General features: G+C 44.0%; 1 protein-coding gene across 1 annotated transcript in view; it reads right to left on the bottom strand.

Annotated features, from left to right (window-relative positions):
* Window positions 1–20,239, bottom strand: part of LOC124719895 (tyrosine-protein phosphatase non-receptor type 11-like) — a 299,365-nt gene that overhangs the window by 29,634 nt on the left and 249,492 nt on the right. Inside the window, exons 8-11 of the mRNA XM_047245075.1 lie at window positions 15,474–15,621; window positions 9,804–9,883; window positions 7,630–7,782; window positions 3,875–4,171 (exon numbers count right to left, since the gene is read on the bottom strand). Coding sequence (XP_047101031.1) covers window positions 3,875–4,171; window positions 7,630–7,782; window positions 9,804–9,883; window positions 15,474–15,621 — 678 coding nt within the window. The remainder of the gene's footprint in view (window positions 1–3,874; window positions 4,172–7,629; window positions 7,783–9,803; window positions 9,884–15,473; window positions 15,622–20,239) is intronic.

Genomic DNA, 20,239 nt, shown 5'->3' with positions numbered 1-20,239 from the left:
AACATGGACAATGACAGAAAGGGACTGGAGCAGACTGCAAGCAGGGGAAATGAAATTTCTCAGAGCAGTTAAGGGAAAAACAAGAATGGACAGAGTAAGGAATGTAGAGATTAGAAAGGACCTTAAACAAGAAAGTACGAGAGAAGAAATTGAAAGAAAGAGATTAAGGTGGTATGGGCATGTTAAGAGGATGCATGGGCAGACACTATCCAAAATTATGGAAGAACTGAAGATGGGTGGGAAAAGACCTAGAGGGCACCCAAAGCAAACGGTGGAAAATGGGGGTGAGAATATCTGTGGGAAGGAGAGGTGTGGCCTGGCAGCAAGTGGAGGAAGAGAAGTGGTGGGGGGACCGAGCCACGTGGAGAGGACTCGTCAGCACCCAGACCAGGCAGTGGCTGGAGCGGGATCCGGACATAGATAGGTTTCAAATGGCACCATGAACACAGTCGTGATACAAATTTTTCTTGGGTACCATCTAATTTTGTACAAAACACACACACAGTGACCTGTATAGGTAACAAGTTTCCTTTAATTTACGTCTATGGTCACAAATGTTTTGTTAGCAGATTACCGGTTTCAGTCTTTAATTACCATCATCAGATATGCAGCAAAAATGGAAAACATAAATACACTTGCAAAACTGTCTACAGCTTAAGAACAATACATAGACCAAAATCCAAATATGATACTTAAAAAACTTCATCACACACCATTTCTTCACATTTACAATCAAATTTATTAAATTAAGCGATTTTTTAAAAGAATTTAGCAGCTTTTATGTAGTTAAAACAATTTAAAATGAAGGTGTAACGAATACAGATGAAGTCGGCAGCACTGCTGAAAAACATTTGCTGGCAAAAAAAAGGTAGATTCTATTTTTTGTGTTAACAGATGGTGTTTTGTTTCCTGTCAACCTAACCTCACTTTCCCGTTTCCTGTACATGCGCTCAGTACAATGTCTAATCGTGGTTGTAAAAACTCTGCTGACAGTATATTTGTTATATTTGTGGGGAATTTGTGATTATAAAACACCAAAGAAACATTACAGACTTTGTGAAAAAGGTTTATCTATCACACTTTGGATCTAAACTTGGAGATCGAGAAAATGGTCCAAGCAGGAGAAAAATGCCTTTAGATTTGCTGTTCCTATGGTATCGAGGGACCCAAGAAATCATTCCGCTGATTGCTAGTTTTGCAGTGTCGATATTACTGGTCACAATTCAAAATACAAGAAGGTAATAAGCTACCCTAACCTTCCATCCGCCATCCGACCGGTAGGGCACGGTGTAGATTTGCCACGGTGTAGATTTGCCGGTTCCTGAACCGCCAGATGATTTCAATTCTACTCCAACAGAAGCATTCTCTGATGTACAATGCGATTTAGATGAACCGGATGATGATGAATTCCATTGTAATACAGAAAGTCTAGAGCCCAAATTGTTTACTCAGACCGAGCTTAACAATTTGGTTAGGGATCTGGGCTTAACGAAAGGAAAAGCTGAATTGCTTGGCCCTAGATGAAAAGAAAAGAACTTACTGGCAGTTGGAACCAGCAATTGTCCAAGTTCTTTCAACAAGAAGGTGATTTAGTGTACCACTCAGACATTCCAGGTCTGATGAATGAGTTTCGTATTGAATACCAAAAGGATGGCTCGAAGCTGTGTATTGATTCATCCAAAACTAGTTTGAGGGCTGTTTTATTACACAATGGTAACATGTATGCATCTATACCTGTTGGACATTCTGTACATATGAAAGAAAGCTATGAAAACCTAGAAATATTGCTAAATAAAAAGAGGCTGTTCTGCTCACGATCGGATGATACTTGGCGATCTAAAAGTATCGTGCATTCTCCTCGGTCACCAAAGTGGCTTTACCAAATTTCCACGTTTCTTGTGTGAATGGGACAGTAGGGATAGGGGTGAACACTGGTGCAGCAAGAACTGGCCTGTGAGGGAGTCTTTAAAACCTGCCGAGAACAACATTCTACGCAAAAACCTCATAGATCCAATAACCGTACTCCTACCACCTCTACATATAAAGTCAGTCCTAATGAAACAGTCTGTAAAGGCTTTGCCTAAAGATGGACCAAGATTTAAGTATATCTGCCAAAAGTTTCCACACCTTTCAGAAGCTAAACGAAAACAAGGCGTCTTTGTCGGACCTGACATTACAAAATTGATGTTTGATGTTAATTTTGTATCCACAGTGACCTTAAAAATGTGAAACAAGCACAGATATTATTCAAGCAAGTTGTTACAAAGTTCTTAGGACACGAAAAAGACCCAGAATATGTTTATATTATAGCTACAACGTTAAAGAAGTTTAAAACTTTAGGATGTTTGATGAGCCTGAAAGTTCACTTTCTGAACAGCCACCTCGATTACCTCTCGGACAATGTGGGAGACGTTAGTGAGGAGCAAGGAGAGCGTTTTCACCAGGACATTAAAGTGACGGAGAAACGGTACCAAGCCTGCTGGAACACCAACACGATGGGGGATTACTGTTGCTCACTTCACTGAGAAAGTCAGCAAGCGACTCATTGTAGAAAAAGCTACACAAGGAGCTTCAAAGAATGAAGAGAAAGCATATACAAATCAATTCCAGCTGACAAATGAAATCTCTATTAACTCATATCATTGTGTTAAGTAGCTTATTTGTAAATACAAAGCACACTTACGTTGTAACAAAGCGCTTCATTAATTTCTCCGTTTATCGTATAGCGTAGGATTTTTATACTGTATAATAAAAAGCATATTGCTTGAAAACTATGGGTGATACAAAACAATTAAGGCTAGATTTGGATTCAGCTCAAAATTTGTGATTTATATAACTCAATGAAATTAAATTCCAATGCTTGCTCGAAAACACAGAATCCCCTGAGACTTTATGAGATTCCCCAGATTTTTTCAGGTATAATGTAATTTCCCGAGAATTCCACGTTTTCCATAAGAATCGCCACCCTGTATGGATTACTCAAAAATTTTGTGGTGCTTTTTGTGGTCTTTGTTGTACGTGGCTTGCACAACTTTATAATAATCCTTCACAATTTATGCAAGCAGAAGTTGGAGTAAGTTATTCGCAGAAGTAGCTCGTACACTTCTGCTCCTAATCGATTATCGTTTTGGAAACGATCGGCTTAATTTTCCGTTCCTACTATGCTCACAGAATCGTCATCACCTGCGTAGGCGATCAGTAACAGAGAAAGATTACGAGCACTCACGAAGCGGTCAGTAAAAGGAAAAGAGACATCAACTCTGAGGTTTCTGAGGGAGAAAGTTTCGAGACAGAATTCGGGAGGGGGTGAGGAAGACAGTAACGTCATCTGCTAACATTGGAGGCCATCCTCTTCTCACCTCAATTGTGCAAATTGTGTCTCCATAGGCTTCATTTTTAGTTTGCTTAATTTTTATGCCACTCGTGTTTTTTTTCCATGAGACTTCTTCTATGAAAAAGGGAAAATATTTGGCAGCACTCTGAATGAATAAGTCATAGATTTGTGAAATTTTGAGTCATTTAATTCCTTTGAGTTAAGGAGAATAGGCTTCTGTATTCAACATGCACATTCTCCCCCACCCCACACTAATGAAGAAGAAGAAGAAGAAGAAGAAGAAGAAGAAGGAGGAGGAGGAGGAGGAGGAGAAGAGTGACTGGGTGAGTGAGAGAGAGAGAGAGAGAGAGAGAGAGAGAGAGAGAGAAGAAAAATATGGCTCCAAATTAAACTTTTCACAATATTTAAAATTCACTAATTAGATGATGGGGCAGTACATTTACATTAGACACCAGACACACACAACCATATTTAAAATTCAGTAATTAGACAATGTGACAGTACATTTACATTAGACACCAGATACACACAAGCACGTACCTGGAAGTGGTAGTGGTACACTTTACGCTCGTCGCCGACTGCCGCTGCATGCTGATTCTGCTGCAGGCGCTGACCGCCGCCCCCGCCCCCGCCGGACGAGCCGGAGTCGCTGCCGTCACCGCCCCCGCCGCCGTCCGGAGCCTGCGGGAGTGCCGGCTGGGGCTGCGGGGGCAGGCGCGACACGGCGAACTCGCGCAGCGTGTAGTCGGCCGTCGACGACTCCGACAGGTTGCGGACGCGCACGCGCCCGAAGTCCTTGCTCTGCCCCTCCTCCGGCCAGTAGCGGACGCACTTGTTCTGTAGGCATGTGCATGTGCAGTGAAATCCTCCATATACGAGTAACATACGGCACGACAATAATTTGAATGTTACTTTTCCCGCCCCATTCGAAAAGTATTAGGTCAGTACATAAGTTCGTAGTGTCTTTCCGTAAGTTTAATAAACACAACAGATACATGTAACAGAGACCTCACACATCAATAACACAGTGTGTCGATAAAGTCCCTTTACAACTTCAAAATTTTATTACAACGGCAGTTGTCGAAATATTTTAACAAAATTTCTCTTACTGTAATCACTGTTTACTAAAGTTTTTGTATAAACTAAAGTTTTATACATACTGTGTCGATGGAAGGAACTGAACCTCTATAAAACGGGAACTCCTCAAGAGAAGGCACAATCCGTGTCCCGGTTTATCGAGACAAAATCGGATGTTCAAACTCGACGAAACATCAGACCGGAGTACGGAAGAGATCCACCACTGTGCCCTCCGATCTGTGCACGGCACAAAAATTTTACGGAGACAGCAACAGTGTCGGATAAAGGGAGGAGCGGGCGACTGAGAACGTCCGAGGAAAACATCGATCGCGTTTTAAATGGCTTCACTCGTTCACCTACGTAGTCCGTCCGCACTGCTGCCAGACAGTTCCAACTACCACGTTCAACTGTGCATAAGGTCCCCCACAAGAACTTACGAAGTGTAACTGTTACAGACACTCGAGCCAAATCACAAGCCAAAACGGACAGAGTTTGCACTCGACACGCCAGGACGCACGTCGGAGGACGAAGCGTTCCTCGAGCGAGTTTGTTTCGGTGACGAGGCAACTTTTCACATTTATGGGGCACCGAACAGACACAGTGTGAGAATCTGGGGATGTGAACACCCCCGTGTGACTAGGGAGCTTCACCGTGATAGTCCAAAAGTGAATGTGTGGTGTGGAATCGTGTGCAACCGAATAACTGGTCCATTTTTCTTCAACAAGTCAACAATTACTGCATACGTTCATCTCGACTGAATATATAGCACCACAACTGACTGACTCAGAACCGACTACCACTTTCCAGCAAGGTGGTGCACCACCACATCGGATACTGCGCGTCCGTCGGTTCCTCGACGAAACATTTCCGGACACACGGATCGGGAGGCACGGGCCAATTCCTCGGCCACCACGGTCGCCAGATATCACTTCCTCAGACTTTTTTTATGGGGGCGTGTAAAAGATATTGTGTATCGAACACAGATACGGGACGTTGCCGATTCGAAGCAAAGGATTCGTAAAGCAAAGGATTCATAATGCCACTGCGACCAATGACTACACTACGCTACAACGAAAACGGCGAGAAATCTAGTACCGTCTCGATGTTCTTCGTGCAACTGAAGGTGCCCATACAGAGGCCTATTAAACACTATCAAAAAAACTTTTATAAACACTGGTCACAATAAAAGAAATGTCGTTAAAATATTTCAACAACGGCCATTGTAATACAGGTTTGAAGTTGTAAAAAGCTTTACGGACACCCTGTATATTTTCCTTCACTACTTACAACAGTCGGCCAACACTTCAAATTCCACAACTATAAATCGTGGGTGTTCGACGTGAAGACCTCGTCGAGGCACGTTCAGAGCACGTTTTCCTTCGGGAAGGACGATCTTCGAAGCTCGTCTCCTAGACGACGGTAAAGGTGGAAGTCCGAGGGTGCGAGGTGAGACGAATAAGGAGAGTGCGAAATGACTTACCGACCCGCATAGCATTTTTTGTCACCCCGGCAGAACGGGAGTATGTGTTACCGTGGAGAAGCATGACGTCACACAGTCTTGTCGGTCGTCGTTCTCAGATTGCATCTGCGAGACGTCTCGGTTGTCGGCAGTAAAAGTAAGCAGTGGTAGTTATACCTCAGGGAAGCAATTCGTAGTACAGCACACCGTCGCCGTTCCACCAGATGTACAACTCTATTGCCTGTGGCTGTGCACAGGTCTCTGTACGTGGAGTTGCTGCTTCGTTTGGCCTCAACCGTACGTTAGCACAAGGGGACAATTTCTCGTCACCATAAACGATACAGGGCAGGAATGATTGGTGTTGTTCACAAGCCAATTAATGATGAGCAAGCAGACACACACACAATGACTAGCTAATTTTTGTGATTTTAGCTTAAGAACACGTGGTACCCACACACTCCTCAATTTTCGACACTCTGCCACTGCGTGCAAATGTCGCACGGTGGTGGAACGATCACAGTTCGTCACGTTTCTCTGTCCTCGTGTACACTGACGTGGACCACTCCGGATTCGTGCGTCCAAACGATGCTCGTCAAACCCCGAAGGTCTTCCTCGGTGCAGAGTGTCACCGACGTCAAAGTGGTCGTCTTTAAAACTGGAAAACCATTTTCTTGCCGTGCTCAGTCCGATGGCCTCATCCCCCCCACACGGTGCGTACGTTTCTGGCTGCCTCCGCTGCTGTTACCCCTCTAATGAACTCTAACAAAACAGTATGTCAAAAACAGTTCAATTTGTGGACTTGGCACTCCATTTTCTAGAATCCACAGCTCCACTGAGTATCTCCAAATGACGTAATGACAATGACAATATGTAAACTCAACCGGCACCTGTGAACTACAAGTAAAAAAAACAACAATCGACAAGCAAATCCGCAGCAACTGGAATGCCGACATGCGAAACAAAAACACTACGAACTTACGCACCGATCTAATAATACTATTATGTCGACAGATAATAAATGAAATGAACAGCCTAATGTCTCCACACTATGGACTGAGGGTTGACAATAGGAAGAAGATATTAATCAGGTGTGCCAGAAATGGGATAGTGAAAAACATAACATAAAAATTGGGGATTACAAAAAAGACGAAGTGAAGTCGTTCTCGTACTTCGGAATAAAAATAACACGACGTACGAAGCAAAGGGTACTTAAAAAGCAGGACAGCACAGGCAAAGATTGTGTTCCTCGACAAAAGAAACTGGTATCAAATGTCGGCCTTACTTTGAGAAAGAAATTTCTGAGATTGTGCGTGTAGAGCAGAGCACTGTAGGGAAGTGAATGACGGATTGAGGGAAAACCAGAAAAGAAGAGAATTTAAGTGTGTCAAAGGAACCGAGAAGGAGAAGGGACAAGACGACAGGACACGTGTCAGGGTGTCTGGGAGCTGTAGAGGGTAATAACTGTAGGGGAAGAGAGAGATTGGAATACATGCAGCAAAAACAAATTGAGGACGTAGGTTGCAGGTGCTACTCTGAGATGAAGAGGTCGGCACAGTAGAGGAATTTGTGGCGGGCCGCATCAAACCAGTCGCACGACTGATAAAACAAACACACACAGAGGGGGAAGAGGGAAAGGGAGAGGGGAATCTGTGAGGGACGGACGGGCTCACACACAATTTATTATTTAAATCGGCAATATTTTGTTCGGGTCAGTTCTCTGGACTCGAGTCGCCACAGCGAGTGGCCGGGCGGTGCGCACCTTGCCGCGCTCCACCTCCTTGGTCGTCATGACGATGACGCGCGTGTTCTCCTGCCAGACCATCTCCCAGAAGTCGCCCGTCGTGGCCGGCAGGCAGCCCTGCGTCGCGATGTAGCACCGCCCGCACCCCGAGTCGCCCGCCTCGTCGTCCGGCTGCAACAGGTTCGCCGGGCTGCAGCGACTGGAACTCTCCGACCGAGTAAATGACGTCTGCACACCCACACGTGCACACTTTTTGACCGGACGGACGTACCGTACAGTCACGACAGGAAAGAGAGGTCCTTTAAGTATTTCGGGAAGCAATTATAAATGCTAACAGTAGCTAATTTATTCTGATACAGCAGAAAATCCGTAACAATGTGGCTACCACACCCGCACGGACTGTCCCAGTCTGGTGCTCTCCCTCACACGAACTTCACTTCACACCTTCAGCCCATCCCCCCCCCCCCCCCCCCCTCCCTCTTCAAATCGTCAGTACTGCCAAAACTCTGTGACACTGGAATAGCACTCCAGTTTAGTACTTAATGGGGAAATCCTGCCCGTATCTCAGGTGTAGGTGACCAATTCATCTGACGGAATTACATTTTCCCGGAGATGTACGAGTCTCGACTTTACCTTCAATAAGGATAGAAGCTCGAGTAACGAATTACAATTTGTGCTGTGGCGAGGACTCGAACCCGGACAGGCCGTGGCATTTCACCGCAGTATGAAAGTAAAAGAATTTGATAAGCAAAAAGAATTTTGGTGAATTGTGTCAGGACAAGTGACTAGTGGATCAGCCACAGCTCTTAATGGCAATTTGAACATTATTGTATCCCAGTTAAAAAGCAGATTTGAGTGTACGCATAATGTAAAGCATTCCTTAAAAATTATTTTCCTGGAATTTCTAAATTGTGCTTCTGATGAGGAGATTCACAATGCAGTAGTAATTCTTTAAAATTAGTACGAGGAGGATTAACCCAATGAATTCCCAGACCAGGTTAAAAAAAACCCTCATTAACATCTATAGTTGACTTAGCAAAATTATTAATAATAGAGAATTCAATATTATCTTCTAGCATGCCAAGTTTATGCACAGTATTTTACCTGTCTAACTATTCCTGCTACTGTTTCTTCTAAGCAAGGCTCATTTTCAAAGCTCAAACCTAATAAACAACGACCTGCGGAATTCTGTGACACAAACAGACTTTGTGAACTCGGCCTCCTCAGTATCGAAAGTGAAAGGGCTAGATCAGCTGATGTCAGTGAAATAGTCAACAGTTTTGCATCGAAGAAAGCACACCGCACTGTTAGTTTCACTGGAGATCAAAGTGAGTACAATGAGTTATTATAAGTACATCGAGCAACAGATGCATATGCTTATTGATACTATTGATACTGAGCCTCAATCACTATAATGTATTTAATTTTAATAACGTACACCAATACCAATAATTTTGTTTAATACTTTGAAAATAGTGATCAATAATCCCTTTGCTTATGTTACATGCAATTATACAATACATTGCATTAAATTTCTATTTCACCCACAGTAATTAAAATTATCTTAGTTACTGCCACATTATATATTTTATTCTAAGGAGCCTGGATTTTTATTTTTGCATGTGGATCCATATCGCATATGGTAAGCCTGTGGATTCAGTGCAATGCTGAAACAAACAGATTTACATATGAAAAGAAGAGGTGAAAGGTACCATCATATGACTCAATAGACTGACGAGAACAAAAGTGTGTAGTCAAGTGTGGTAGGAACGAGAGAATAGCATAAGACAGAAAGGAAAGTCAGTGGAGGCATAGAAGCAGGGAAGGAGTGTGACAGAGAAAAGCGAAATGAAAGAAGTAATGAGGCAGAGAGAGAACAGAAATAAACAAGAGCAAGAGGGTGAGGCGAGGGGTGTGTGTGTGTGTGTGTGTGTGTGTGTGTGTGTGAGTGAGAGAGAGAGAGAGAGAGAGAGAGAGAGAGAGAGAGAGAGAGAGAATGAATAAATAATGAGGAAGACAAAGGGTACATCATAAGAAACATTTTGGGAAAAAGATGCAAATACAGAGAACTGAAAATTAAGGAAGATTGGTGGGGCAGCCATCAGAAGGAAGCTGTGTGTGGTTTGTATGTCTTCACATTCCTCCCACAAAATCCTGATGGGAAGCTCCACAGCAGGCGGCTGTCATCTTACCCGAATGTAGTTGGCGTTGATGTACTCAGATCCGGGGACACTCGGATCGACGTCCCTCAGCTTCACCCGCGTGTGGTCAACTGCCGGGAGGAGAAAGACACCCATTGGACTACTTTATTTACACTAACTGAACCCTCCATCAGTTCTTTGTGACTATTCATGATCTATGGAACAAGTATTAATGTCATATAAGGTAAAGGAGGTGTTACCACTATACTGAAACTGAAATAATTTTACAATATTGTCTGTTATGTGGTAACATGAACCTCAGGAAGCCCATACTCTGTGTTACAACAGTCGTGGAATACATTGCATCATTTCAGTTTATGCCTTGTCGCTTTATCACATGGAAGATATTATAATAAATTGGTTAAGGCTAGAATGAGATTCATAACACAAGATATAAGAACATTTTGCCTCTTATTAATGTGTACAGGGGGGGTCCATTGATCGTGACCAGGCCAAATATCTCGCGAAATACGCATCAAATGAAAAAACTACAGAGAACGAAACTCGTCTAGCTTGAAGGGGGAAACCAGATGGCGCTAGAGTTGGCCCGCTAGATGGCGCTGCCATACCTCAAACGTATATGAACTGCATTTTTCTAAATAGGAAACCCCATTTTTTATTACATATTCATGTAGTACGTAAATAAATATGAATGTTTTAGTTGGACCACTTTTTTCGCTTTCTGATAGATGGCGCTGTAATAGTCACAAACGTATAAGTACGTGTTTTCACATAACATTCCGCCAGTGTGGATGGTATTTGCTTCGTGATACATTACCCGTGTTAAAATGGACCGTTTACCAATTGCGGAAAAGATCGATATCGTGTTGATGTATGGCTATTGTGATCAAAATGCCCAACGGGCGTGTGCTATGTATGCTGCTCGGTATCCTGGACGACTCCATCCAAGTGTCCGGACTGTTCGCCGGATAGTTACGTTATTTATGGAGACAGGAAGTGTTCAGCCACATGTGAAACGTCAACCATGGCCTGCAACAAATGATGACGCCCAAGTAGGTGTTTTAGCTGCTGTTGCGGCTAATCTGCACACCAGTAGCCAACAAATTGCGCGATAATCGGGAATCTCAAAAACGTCGGTGTTGAGAATGCTACATCAGCATCGATTGCACCCGTACCATATTTCTATGCACCAGCAATTGCATGGTGATGACTTTGAACGTCATGTACAGTTCTGCCACTGGGTACAAGAGAAATTACGGGAGAATGACAGATTTTTTTTGCACACATTCTATTTAGTGACGAAGCGTCATTGACCAACAGCGGTAACGTAAACCGGTGTAATATGCACTATTGGTCAACGGAAAATCCACGACGGCTGCGACAAGTGGAACACCAGCGACCTCGGCGGGTTAATGTATGTTGTGGCATTATGGGAGGAAGGATAATTGGCCCCCATTTTATCGATGGCAATCTAAATCGTGCTATATATGCAGATTTCCTACGTAATGTTCTACCGATGTTACTACAAGATGTTTCACTGCATGACAGAATGACGATGTACTTCCAACATGATGGATGTCCGGCACATAGTTCGCATGCGGTTGAAGCGGCATTGAATAGCATATTTCGTGACAGGTGGATTGGTCGTCGAAGCACCATACCGTGGCCCGCACGTTCACCGGATCTGACGTCCCCAGATTTCTTTCTGTGGGGAAAGTTGAAGGATATTTGCTATCGTGATCCACCGACAACGCCTGACAACATGCGTCAGCGCATTGTCAATGCACGTGCGAATATTACGAAAGGCGAACTACTCGCTGTTGACAGGAATGTCGTTACACGTATTGCGAAGTGCACTGAGGTTGACAGATACCATTTTGAGCATTTATAGCATTAACGTGGTATTTACAGGTAATCATGCTGTAACAGCATGCGTTCTTAGAAGTGATAAGTTCACAAAGGTACATTTATCACATTGGAAACACCAAAATAAAATGTTCAAGCATACCTACATTCCATATTTTAATTTAAGAAACCTACCTGTTACCAACTGTTCGTCTAAAATTGTGAACCATATGTTTGTGGCTATTACAGCCCCATCTATCACAAAGCGGAAAAAGTGGTCCAAGTAAAACATTTATATTTCTTTACGTACTACACGAATATGTAATAAAAAATGGGGGTTGCTATTTTAAAAAAAACGCAGTTAATATCCGTTTGACCTATGGCAGCGCCATCTAGTGGGCGAACCATAGCGCTATCTGGTTTCGCCCTTGAAGCTAGACAAGTTTCGTTCTTTGTAGTTTTTTCGTTTGACGCTTATTTCATGAGATATTTGGCCCGTCACGATCAATGGACCACCCTGTATATTTAGTTAGTTGTACATGTTGGTCACTGTAAGATAGCTAAAATAAATGATTTACTAATAGACTTGTAGTACTAGTTTGCTATGTCTTCATATATACGAGGTGTGATCAAAAAGTAAATGGAATTTTTATTTTCCCTACAGAATCTTTATTTCTGCATCATCAACTTTAGAGTAATCACGCTCAGATATAATAACATGTGCCAGCACATTTTTTAAACTTGAAAGGACTTCTGGAACTCGCTTTTCATTATGGTGTTCAGTTCCTTCTGGGATCCGGTTTTGTTTCCCTTCCCCAAATCAGTGGTGGGAAATTGACATCCATTGAGGGTTCCCTTCAGCCTCGGAAATAGAAAGAATTTGCAGGGCGCCATATCTGGCCAATATGGTGGTTGACGCAATATAATAGCTTCGTTTTCTATCAAAAAAAAAAAAAAAATCATGATAAAGCATTGAGGTATGAGTGGGACCATTAGTGCAATATAATTCCCACGAGTGGTTTTGCCACAGTTCTGGTCGTTTTCTTTGGAAAGCTTCACACGAGCGGCACACAACTTGCATGCAGTATTCGTTATTGATCGTATGACCGTATAAGGTAGGAACGTGCGATGCACTGTACCATCGTAATAGAAGAAAACAGTGAGAATAACCTTCACGCACGGTCGAACTTGTCGAAATTTTTTCAGTCTCGGCTGTTCAGGCAGTTCGCACTGGGGCAACCGGGCCTCAGTTTCGACATCGTACCAACACACCCTCGTTTCATCACCAGTTATCGCCCCTTCAGAAGTTCTGGACCGTCGTAGGACTCCACTGCACAATTCCCGAGTGATGTCCGATTCATTCCACGATCCTCAAACAAACTTTGCTCGCGCCCAAAACTGCCGAAAAAACTGCTCGTCACGAGTCGGGAGGGTACTCCGGCACCATCACTAACCTCTCCGACAGCGATTTTCCGGGACCATTTTTTGTACTTCTTCCACACTGTCACCTATAACTGATGCGCTAGTGCGTCCGGGGCGGTTCCCGTCTCTAAAGTCTTCCCGATCCTCTCTCAAATGTTCGTGCCACTCGTGAACTCTTGCCACACTCGTACGAGATTCGCCGAAAGCCGCAGTCGACATTCCGAATGCAGTGCTTCATTTTATTCCATTTTTTCACACGGAACTTTACGCAAATCTTTCGATCTGCATTTTTCGAAAGACATGGCTGGCCGGGTATTCAAAAACATGCGTAACCTTTTCCACTGCCTACAATAGAGTAAATATTTAAAACAGCTGAAAATGCAAACGTACATCAGGTACATGTGTACCAACAAGATGGTTAGTTTTGACGTCGTTTCCTTGTTTACGAGGGCACCCCTGCGAGAGTCACTAGAATTGATTAGTCAGAAGTTTGACGAGAAGACCACTGAACTTTTTAGGCATGTCTTGACTTCCACGTATTTTCTTTTTAATGGAGTATACTACGAACAAACGGAGGGAGTCGCCATGGGTCGCCCACTCTCACCAGTGGTAGCGAATTTGTACATGGAGAACTTCGAGGAGGAAGCCCTGTCGTCATCCGTATGGGAACCCACTTGCTTTCTCCGTTACGTGGACGACACGTTCGTCATCTGGCCACATGGTATCGATAGGCTCCTTGACTTCCTCACACATCTAAACTCCATACACCCCAACATCAAATTCACTATGGAGACTGAAACGGAGGGTAAATTACCTTTCCTTGACGTCTTGGTCAAGAGAAGGGCTGACGGCACCCTAGGTCATGGGGTGTATCGGAAGAGAACGCACACTGATCTGTATTTGCACGAGGACAGCTGCCACCACCCTTCACAGAGGAATGGGGTACTTAAAACTCTAGTACATAGGGCGCGCACTATCTCTGACGCAGAGAGTCTACCCCAGGAATTGGAACATCTGAGAACTGTATTTCGAAAAAATGGGCACTCAGAGTGGCAGATTCAACGTGCTCTCCGCCCAACCACTGCAGCACAACCTGTGGAGATGGATGAAGTCACGAGGGAGGAGGTAGGCACTGCGTTTATTCCATACACAGGCGCACTCTCGGGGAAAATCGCCCGCATTCTGAAGAAACACCGGGTCGGACCTGTGTTTTGTCCTCCAAATAAAACTCGTGCACTGGCGGGGAGCGCCAAAGATGACCTCGGTTTGAGGAAGGCCGGCGTGTACCAGATTCCGTGTCAATGTGGCAAGTCGTATATTGGTCAGACGATGCGTACCGTCGAGGATCGATGCCGTGAACACCAGAGGCACACTCGACTGACGTATGCGAGCAAGTCGGCGGTCGCTGAACATTGTTTGTCGGAAAATCACGCCATGGAGTACGAACGCACGAGGAATCTGGTAGAGACGTCGAATTACTGGGACAGCGTTGTTAGAGAGGCCATCGAAATTCGCACCAATGACGACCTCATAAACCGTGACTGTGGCTATAATCTTAGCGAGGCTTGGGAACCAGGGATCGGGTTAATCGAGAGTAAATCGAGCAAACGTATAGTTGTGACGACCACGGCGGACAGAGCCGTCACTCCGACGTCATCTCAGACGCCGTCGCAATCTGTTCCACCGCGCGACCGTGGCGCGGGGCGCGGACGGCGGAGGGAGCGCGCCGCGGGCGGAGGGTATTTAAATCGGCCGCCGCCGCGACCGAACCCAGTTCCCTCTGAGCAGCCATAGCGTACGGATCTCCGTGCCGGCACGTTCACAGGAGCTCAGTCCGTCAGTTCACCTGATGATGGCGACGTGTATGATCGCCGAAATATTGTGCCCGTTGGACACTGTAGACAGGCAGCATACCCGTGGATATTTTGATTAAGATAAAAAAAAGTTTGAAAACTGGATAAGTAATTCCCACGGAATTGAAAAATTGCTATTACTTTTAGATCACATGTCGTGCAACAGCAGCTGCACACGAACAATTCAGTACATTACGGGCTCGTACAGTAATTCAACGTGCGGCTGTTAAACTCTTAATACGGCACTGGTTGTACCAGTTGGTCCGTAAAATCAGGTCTCGAAATTGGAACAGTTTATAACATGTAACAGAAATTTGTTAAAAATGTACACTCGAAGAAAATAAATGGAAAGCGACACACAAATGTAGTCTTAGTATTAATTTACGTCTAAGAATGTGAGAGCTATTTACCGAACGTCGAAGTCGATTAGTAACATTATTTTGTTCTAAATAGCACGTGATATACTGACCCTCGGTGACACATTTTGTGTTAGTTTTCCGAATGAAATTACGTGCTAAGTGAAGACGTTCTCGCAAAAGTCGAGCAACAAGTGGCGGCGGAACGCACGCCCGCTACTCACAGGGCAGGATGTTCTTGTAGCGGTTCTTGTTGCGGTTCTCGGGCTTCTGGCCCTCCTTGCGCGAGAAGAGGTGCTTGCACTCCTGCTGCTGCAGCGACTCGAACTCCTCCCAGAAGCCCGCCTTGCCCGTCGACTGCCCGTTCTCCTTCTGCAACACACGCCGCAGCTTTATGAAAAAATTTTATTTTGTTTCTGTTTTTTATTCCTATTACTTTGTGCAACAAACGTATAAATGAAAAAAGGTTCACTCCCTCAGTTTCGAGATGCACAGTATCGAAATATTAAGTTAAACAGACAAATGAAAGAAAACTCTGTCTGCCCAGTCCGCCGCTTTTCACTAACAGTATTCCCCTTTCGATTCTAATATTCTGAAACTCCGCACACATATCGTCTTTTAGTCGAGGATCATTCCACTACTCGGCTATTAAGAACAGTCAGTGCTAAAGTGTGAAACTGAGGTTTAACAACTGTATTTTTAGTGTCAATTTGTTTGTCTTTGAGGCCAACAAGTAGGCAGAGACATGTTATGTAGACACTGGCAGCAGATTAGCTACTTTCGATTTTTATTGTAAACCACGAACAAACTGTCATACTTTAGTTTCGTCCTTGTACGACGTCACATCCTCCCGTTTTTAATCTACTGAAGCAAATGGAGCACTGTAATTCAATGACGCTGCACCCTGTAACGTACTCCAAGACTAGGGACGGCGGCAGCCCGTAAAGGCCGGTTCCCACTAGAGCGCGGCAGCGCGTCGTGCGGCAGCGGCAGCGGCAAGCGTTTTCCGCTTTGACGCGGCGGCTCGCGGAATTGGCGTTCCCATCTGGAAGCGGCAGACGCTAGCGGTAGCCAATGACGGGGCAGGACCCACTGAAACGCGCGGTGCGTTTGATTAGCTATATCTTACACCTACATGAAGGAAAGACGAAGTTGGGTGAAGACATACCAATTTTTCATTTTCTGTACAATGTACTCTTTCACATATTTCATTATTCATGTTTTCTCATTTCACCATAAACAGATTTCATGACTACCGTTCACGATTGTTCACTATCTCCTAACACATTGAAACAATGTACGACAAAAGAGATTATTCAGATAGTTAAGCGAGACAAAAATTTAAAATGTGATACGGTAGCAGGTACACGAAAACAGTAAGAACACAAAGACTAGGTGGAAGGGATGAAAGTGGAAGCCACCTGATAGAATTTCCCACAGAGCATAATGTAATCATCGCCAGCACCTTGCTGAAGAATCACGAAAGAATAATATATATTTGGAACAGTTTTCGAAACCAGATTTTAAATTGTAAGGCATCTCCTGGTGCAGACGCAAACCTGACTGAAGACTGTCAATAGCAAGAAAAGCGTTCTGAAAAAGAAAATTTGTTCACACCGAATATAAATGCTAATGGTTGGATACTATTTTACAAAGGTATTTGTGTGGAGTGCAGCCTCGTATGTAAGTGAAACGTGGACGATGAACACTTCTGTCAAGAAGACAATGGACGCTTTCAAAACGTGGTGATTCATAAGAATGCTGAACTTTAGATACGAGGATCGTGTGACTAAAGAAGAGGTACGGAATTAAATAGAGGAGGAAGAGGAAATTACGGTACAACTTTGACGACAATAGGAGTTAGTTGACAGGGCGTATTGTGGGGCGTCAAAGAGTGAGGACAAAGGGGTTGGGTGATAGTATTCTGATAATAATCATCTGTTGAAATACTATTCTACTATTTTATCTATTAATGTAAGCAGTGAATTTACTCTTCCATGCACTCCTTAAAACATTTAAACCAAAACTGAAATCAGCTGAACACCAAATCTTTCAACCACTGTCTGACAACTACTGGATTCACTTTCAACTTTCTATAACTATCACTGGCTAGCCACACACACATACAGATATAAGGAGAACAAAAATAAACAAACATTAGTTTTCAGCAAATAATTCTGCAGGTTGGCAACATGTACATAAACAAACCAGACAGGAAGGGACATGAGCTGAACACACTGTAGTTACGACTTTAAATCAGAGTTTTCGGTAAAAAGTCTACTGCTAGTGACAGAAGAAAAAAGAGCGAACATGAAAATGTGCTTATGTTCCATAATCTAAGTTTTAGTTCAACCTCCAGCATGTGAGCAGGTGAGGGGAAACGTATATGTCCGCCAAAAACTCAATTCACTGTAAGTAATCAGTCATTCACGTAAAAAAAGATGTGAACTGTTTTATAATCTCCAAGTATCACAGATCAAAACAAAACTGAGTCATTCTAGATTCCACCGAAGATGCCTTAAAGTAAAAGGCGAAACGCGTCTTGAATCAGTAAAGTACACTGGATAAAGAAAAAAGAAAGGAAATAATCAATAGCTCTACATATTTAGTAAATTACATCTTATGACATACCAGCAAATTAGTTTCGGTTTAACTTCTCATTCGACATGCTATTAATGCCATTTAAAAAAATTCATCTATCCCTTCTGAAAAACTGTAGTTACTTTCATATCTTGGTAGATAAACAGATTTAGGATATTTATCATGCGACGAAATACATGACTTTTCACAAGTTATCGTTTGCAAAAAAAAAAAAAAAAAAAAAACACATTTCGATTTCTTGAACCGTTTACGAAATTTGCGGTTGATACAACCACATGGTTTACGACGAGCAGGACGAAGTACCGGTCGCGTCGCCGAGCAACCCCCGCGCGGTCACGGCATAGCCCGTCCGCCGACATATCAGACAATATCTCGAGAACGGTGATAGCTATCGATCTGCTCTCAGCTTTAAAATCAATTTCGATATGTTGACTAAATTTCATACGCAATAATGTATTACCTAAAATGAACTGTACGCAAAGTCCACGCAATGCGTTTTTACCTCTGCACACTCATTAAAATTTCGTGTAAAGGTTTACGTAAATGCGATACAGCAAGTAACCACGACGAATAACGAAAAGAAATTCGGTCCTTTATCGAGAGAAGATATCAGGCTGTAACATGCCCAAGAATCAAATTTTTCTACCGAATAGTTTCCTTGGAATCGGATGATAAGTATTTCATAGCTGCCGCCGCGTCCGCGCCAGCGGTTCGGCGAAAGTTCGTGTGGCCCGGGAGTCCGTACCTGACGTCACGCTCAGCGCGTTCTGTGATTGGCGGCGCGCACCTGGAGCGCGGCACGCGGCAGCGGAAGCGGTTCGACATGGGCAAACCGCGACGCAGAGCCCGCCGCGACTTGCCGCTGACGCCATTTCCATGGCAACCACGCCGCTGACGCGCCGTTTTGACGCGCGGCAGCCCTAGTGGGAACCGGCCTTAATACGGCCGGCGTGCAGCGGTAACGGCGAGGGACTGACGTACGGGCGGGACGGGGCAGCGCCCGCACGTACGCACGTACGCACGTACTGCCCGACAGGTAACCCCACGCGGTAACAGGTACGTGACCGTCTCGGCAGTGCCGTCCGGTTCTTGTGCCACGTGTTTTGTTGCTCGTGTCTCTCGGCACTGTTATTAAAAGAACACTGACTGCTCTTCCCATTTTCTACAACAGCCCAATATTTGAAAGCAGCAGGAACTTTACGAACAAAACTTACATTACGAGAAGAAAAGCTGCTACTCACAAGGGAACCTCCCCATCGCACCCCCCTCAGATTTAGTTACAAGTTGACACAGTGGATAGGCCTTGAAAAACTGAACACAGATCAATCGAGAAAACAGGAAGAAGTTGTGTGGAACTATGGAAAAATAACCAAAATATACAAACTGAGTAGTCCATGCGCAAGATAGGCAACATCAAGGATAGCGTAAGCTCAGGAGCGCCGTGGTCCTGTGGTTAGAGTGAGCAGCTATGGAACGTGAGGTCCTTGGTTCGAGTCTTCCCTCGAGTGAAAAGTTTACTTTCTTTATTGTTGCAAAGTTACGATCTGTCCGTTCATTCATTGACGTCTCTGTTCACTGTAATAACTTTAGTGTCTGTGTTTTGCGACCGCACCGGAAAACCGTGCGATTAGTAGACGAAAGGACGTGCCTCTTCAATGGGGACCGAAAACATTTGATCGCAAATTCACAGGTCAACCGATTCCTCCACAGGAAAACACGTCTGATATATTCTATACGACACTGGTGACGGCATGTGCGTCACATGACAGGAATATGTTGTCGACGCACTTAACTTGTACACTTGGCGAATGGGTAAAAAGATTCTTCTACTTTGCCCGATTTAGGTTTTCTTGTGGATGTGATAATCACTACCAAAACAGTGATGAAAACATAAGAGTTTGTCGCATAAACTGCAGCAAATGAATGCAACAGTTTCACAGTCGCACAGTTTTCCCTGTGCTCTGTCAAAACATATGTTCTTTACGTTTTCAAATGTTTCCGTGTGTAGACCGTCAAATCCGGCATATGTCCAAGCTAATCTGAACATGTCCTGGAATTTTGGAGAGCGAAGTTGATTACGTGTAAGTGCCTGAACTTTGATAATTGTCTGAAAATAAAAAATTAAACTTTTCACTCGAGGGGAGACTTGAACCAAGGACCTCTCGTTCCGCAGCTGCTCACGCTAACCACGGGACCACGGCGCTCCTGAACTCACAACTTCCTTGATGTTGCATATGGACTACTCAGTTTGTATATTTAGATTATTTTTTTCATAGTTCCACACAACTTCTTCCTGTTTTCTCTATTGATCTGTGTTCAGTTTTTCAAGGCCTATCCCTGTGCCAACTTATAACTAAATCTGAGGGGGTGCGATGGGGAGGTTCCCTTG

This window comes from Schistocerca piceifrons, chromosome 11 (assembly GCF_021461385.2).
Source record: "Schistocerca piceifrons isolate TAMUIC-IGC-003096 chromosome 11, iqSchPice1.1, whole genome shotgun sequence".
Classification (NCBI taxonomy): Eukaryota; Metazoa; Arthropoda; class Insecta; order Orthoptera; family Acrididae; genus Schistocerca; species Schistocerca piceifrons.
Note: the sequence above shows the minus strand (reverse complement) of the source record. Positions and strands in the feature narration are given on the sequence as shown.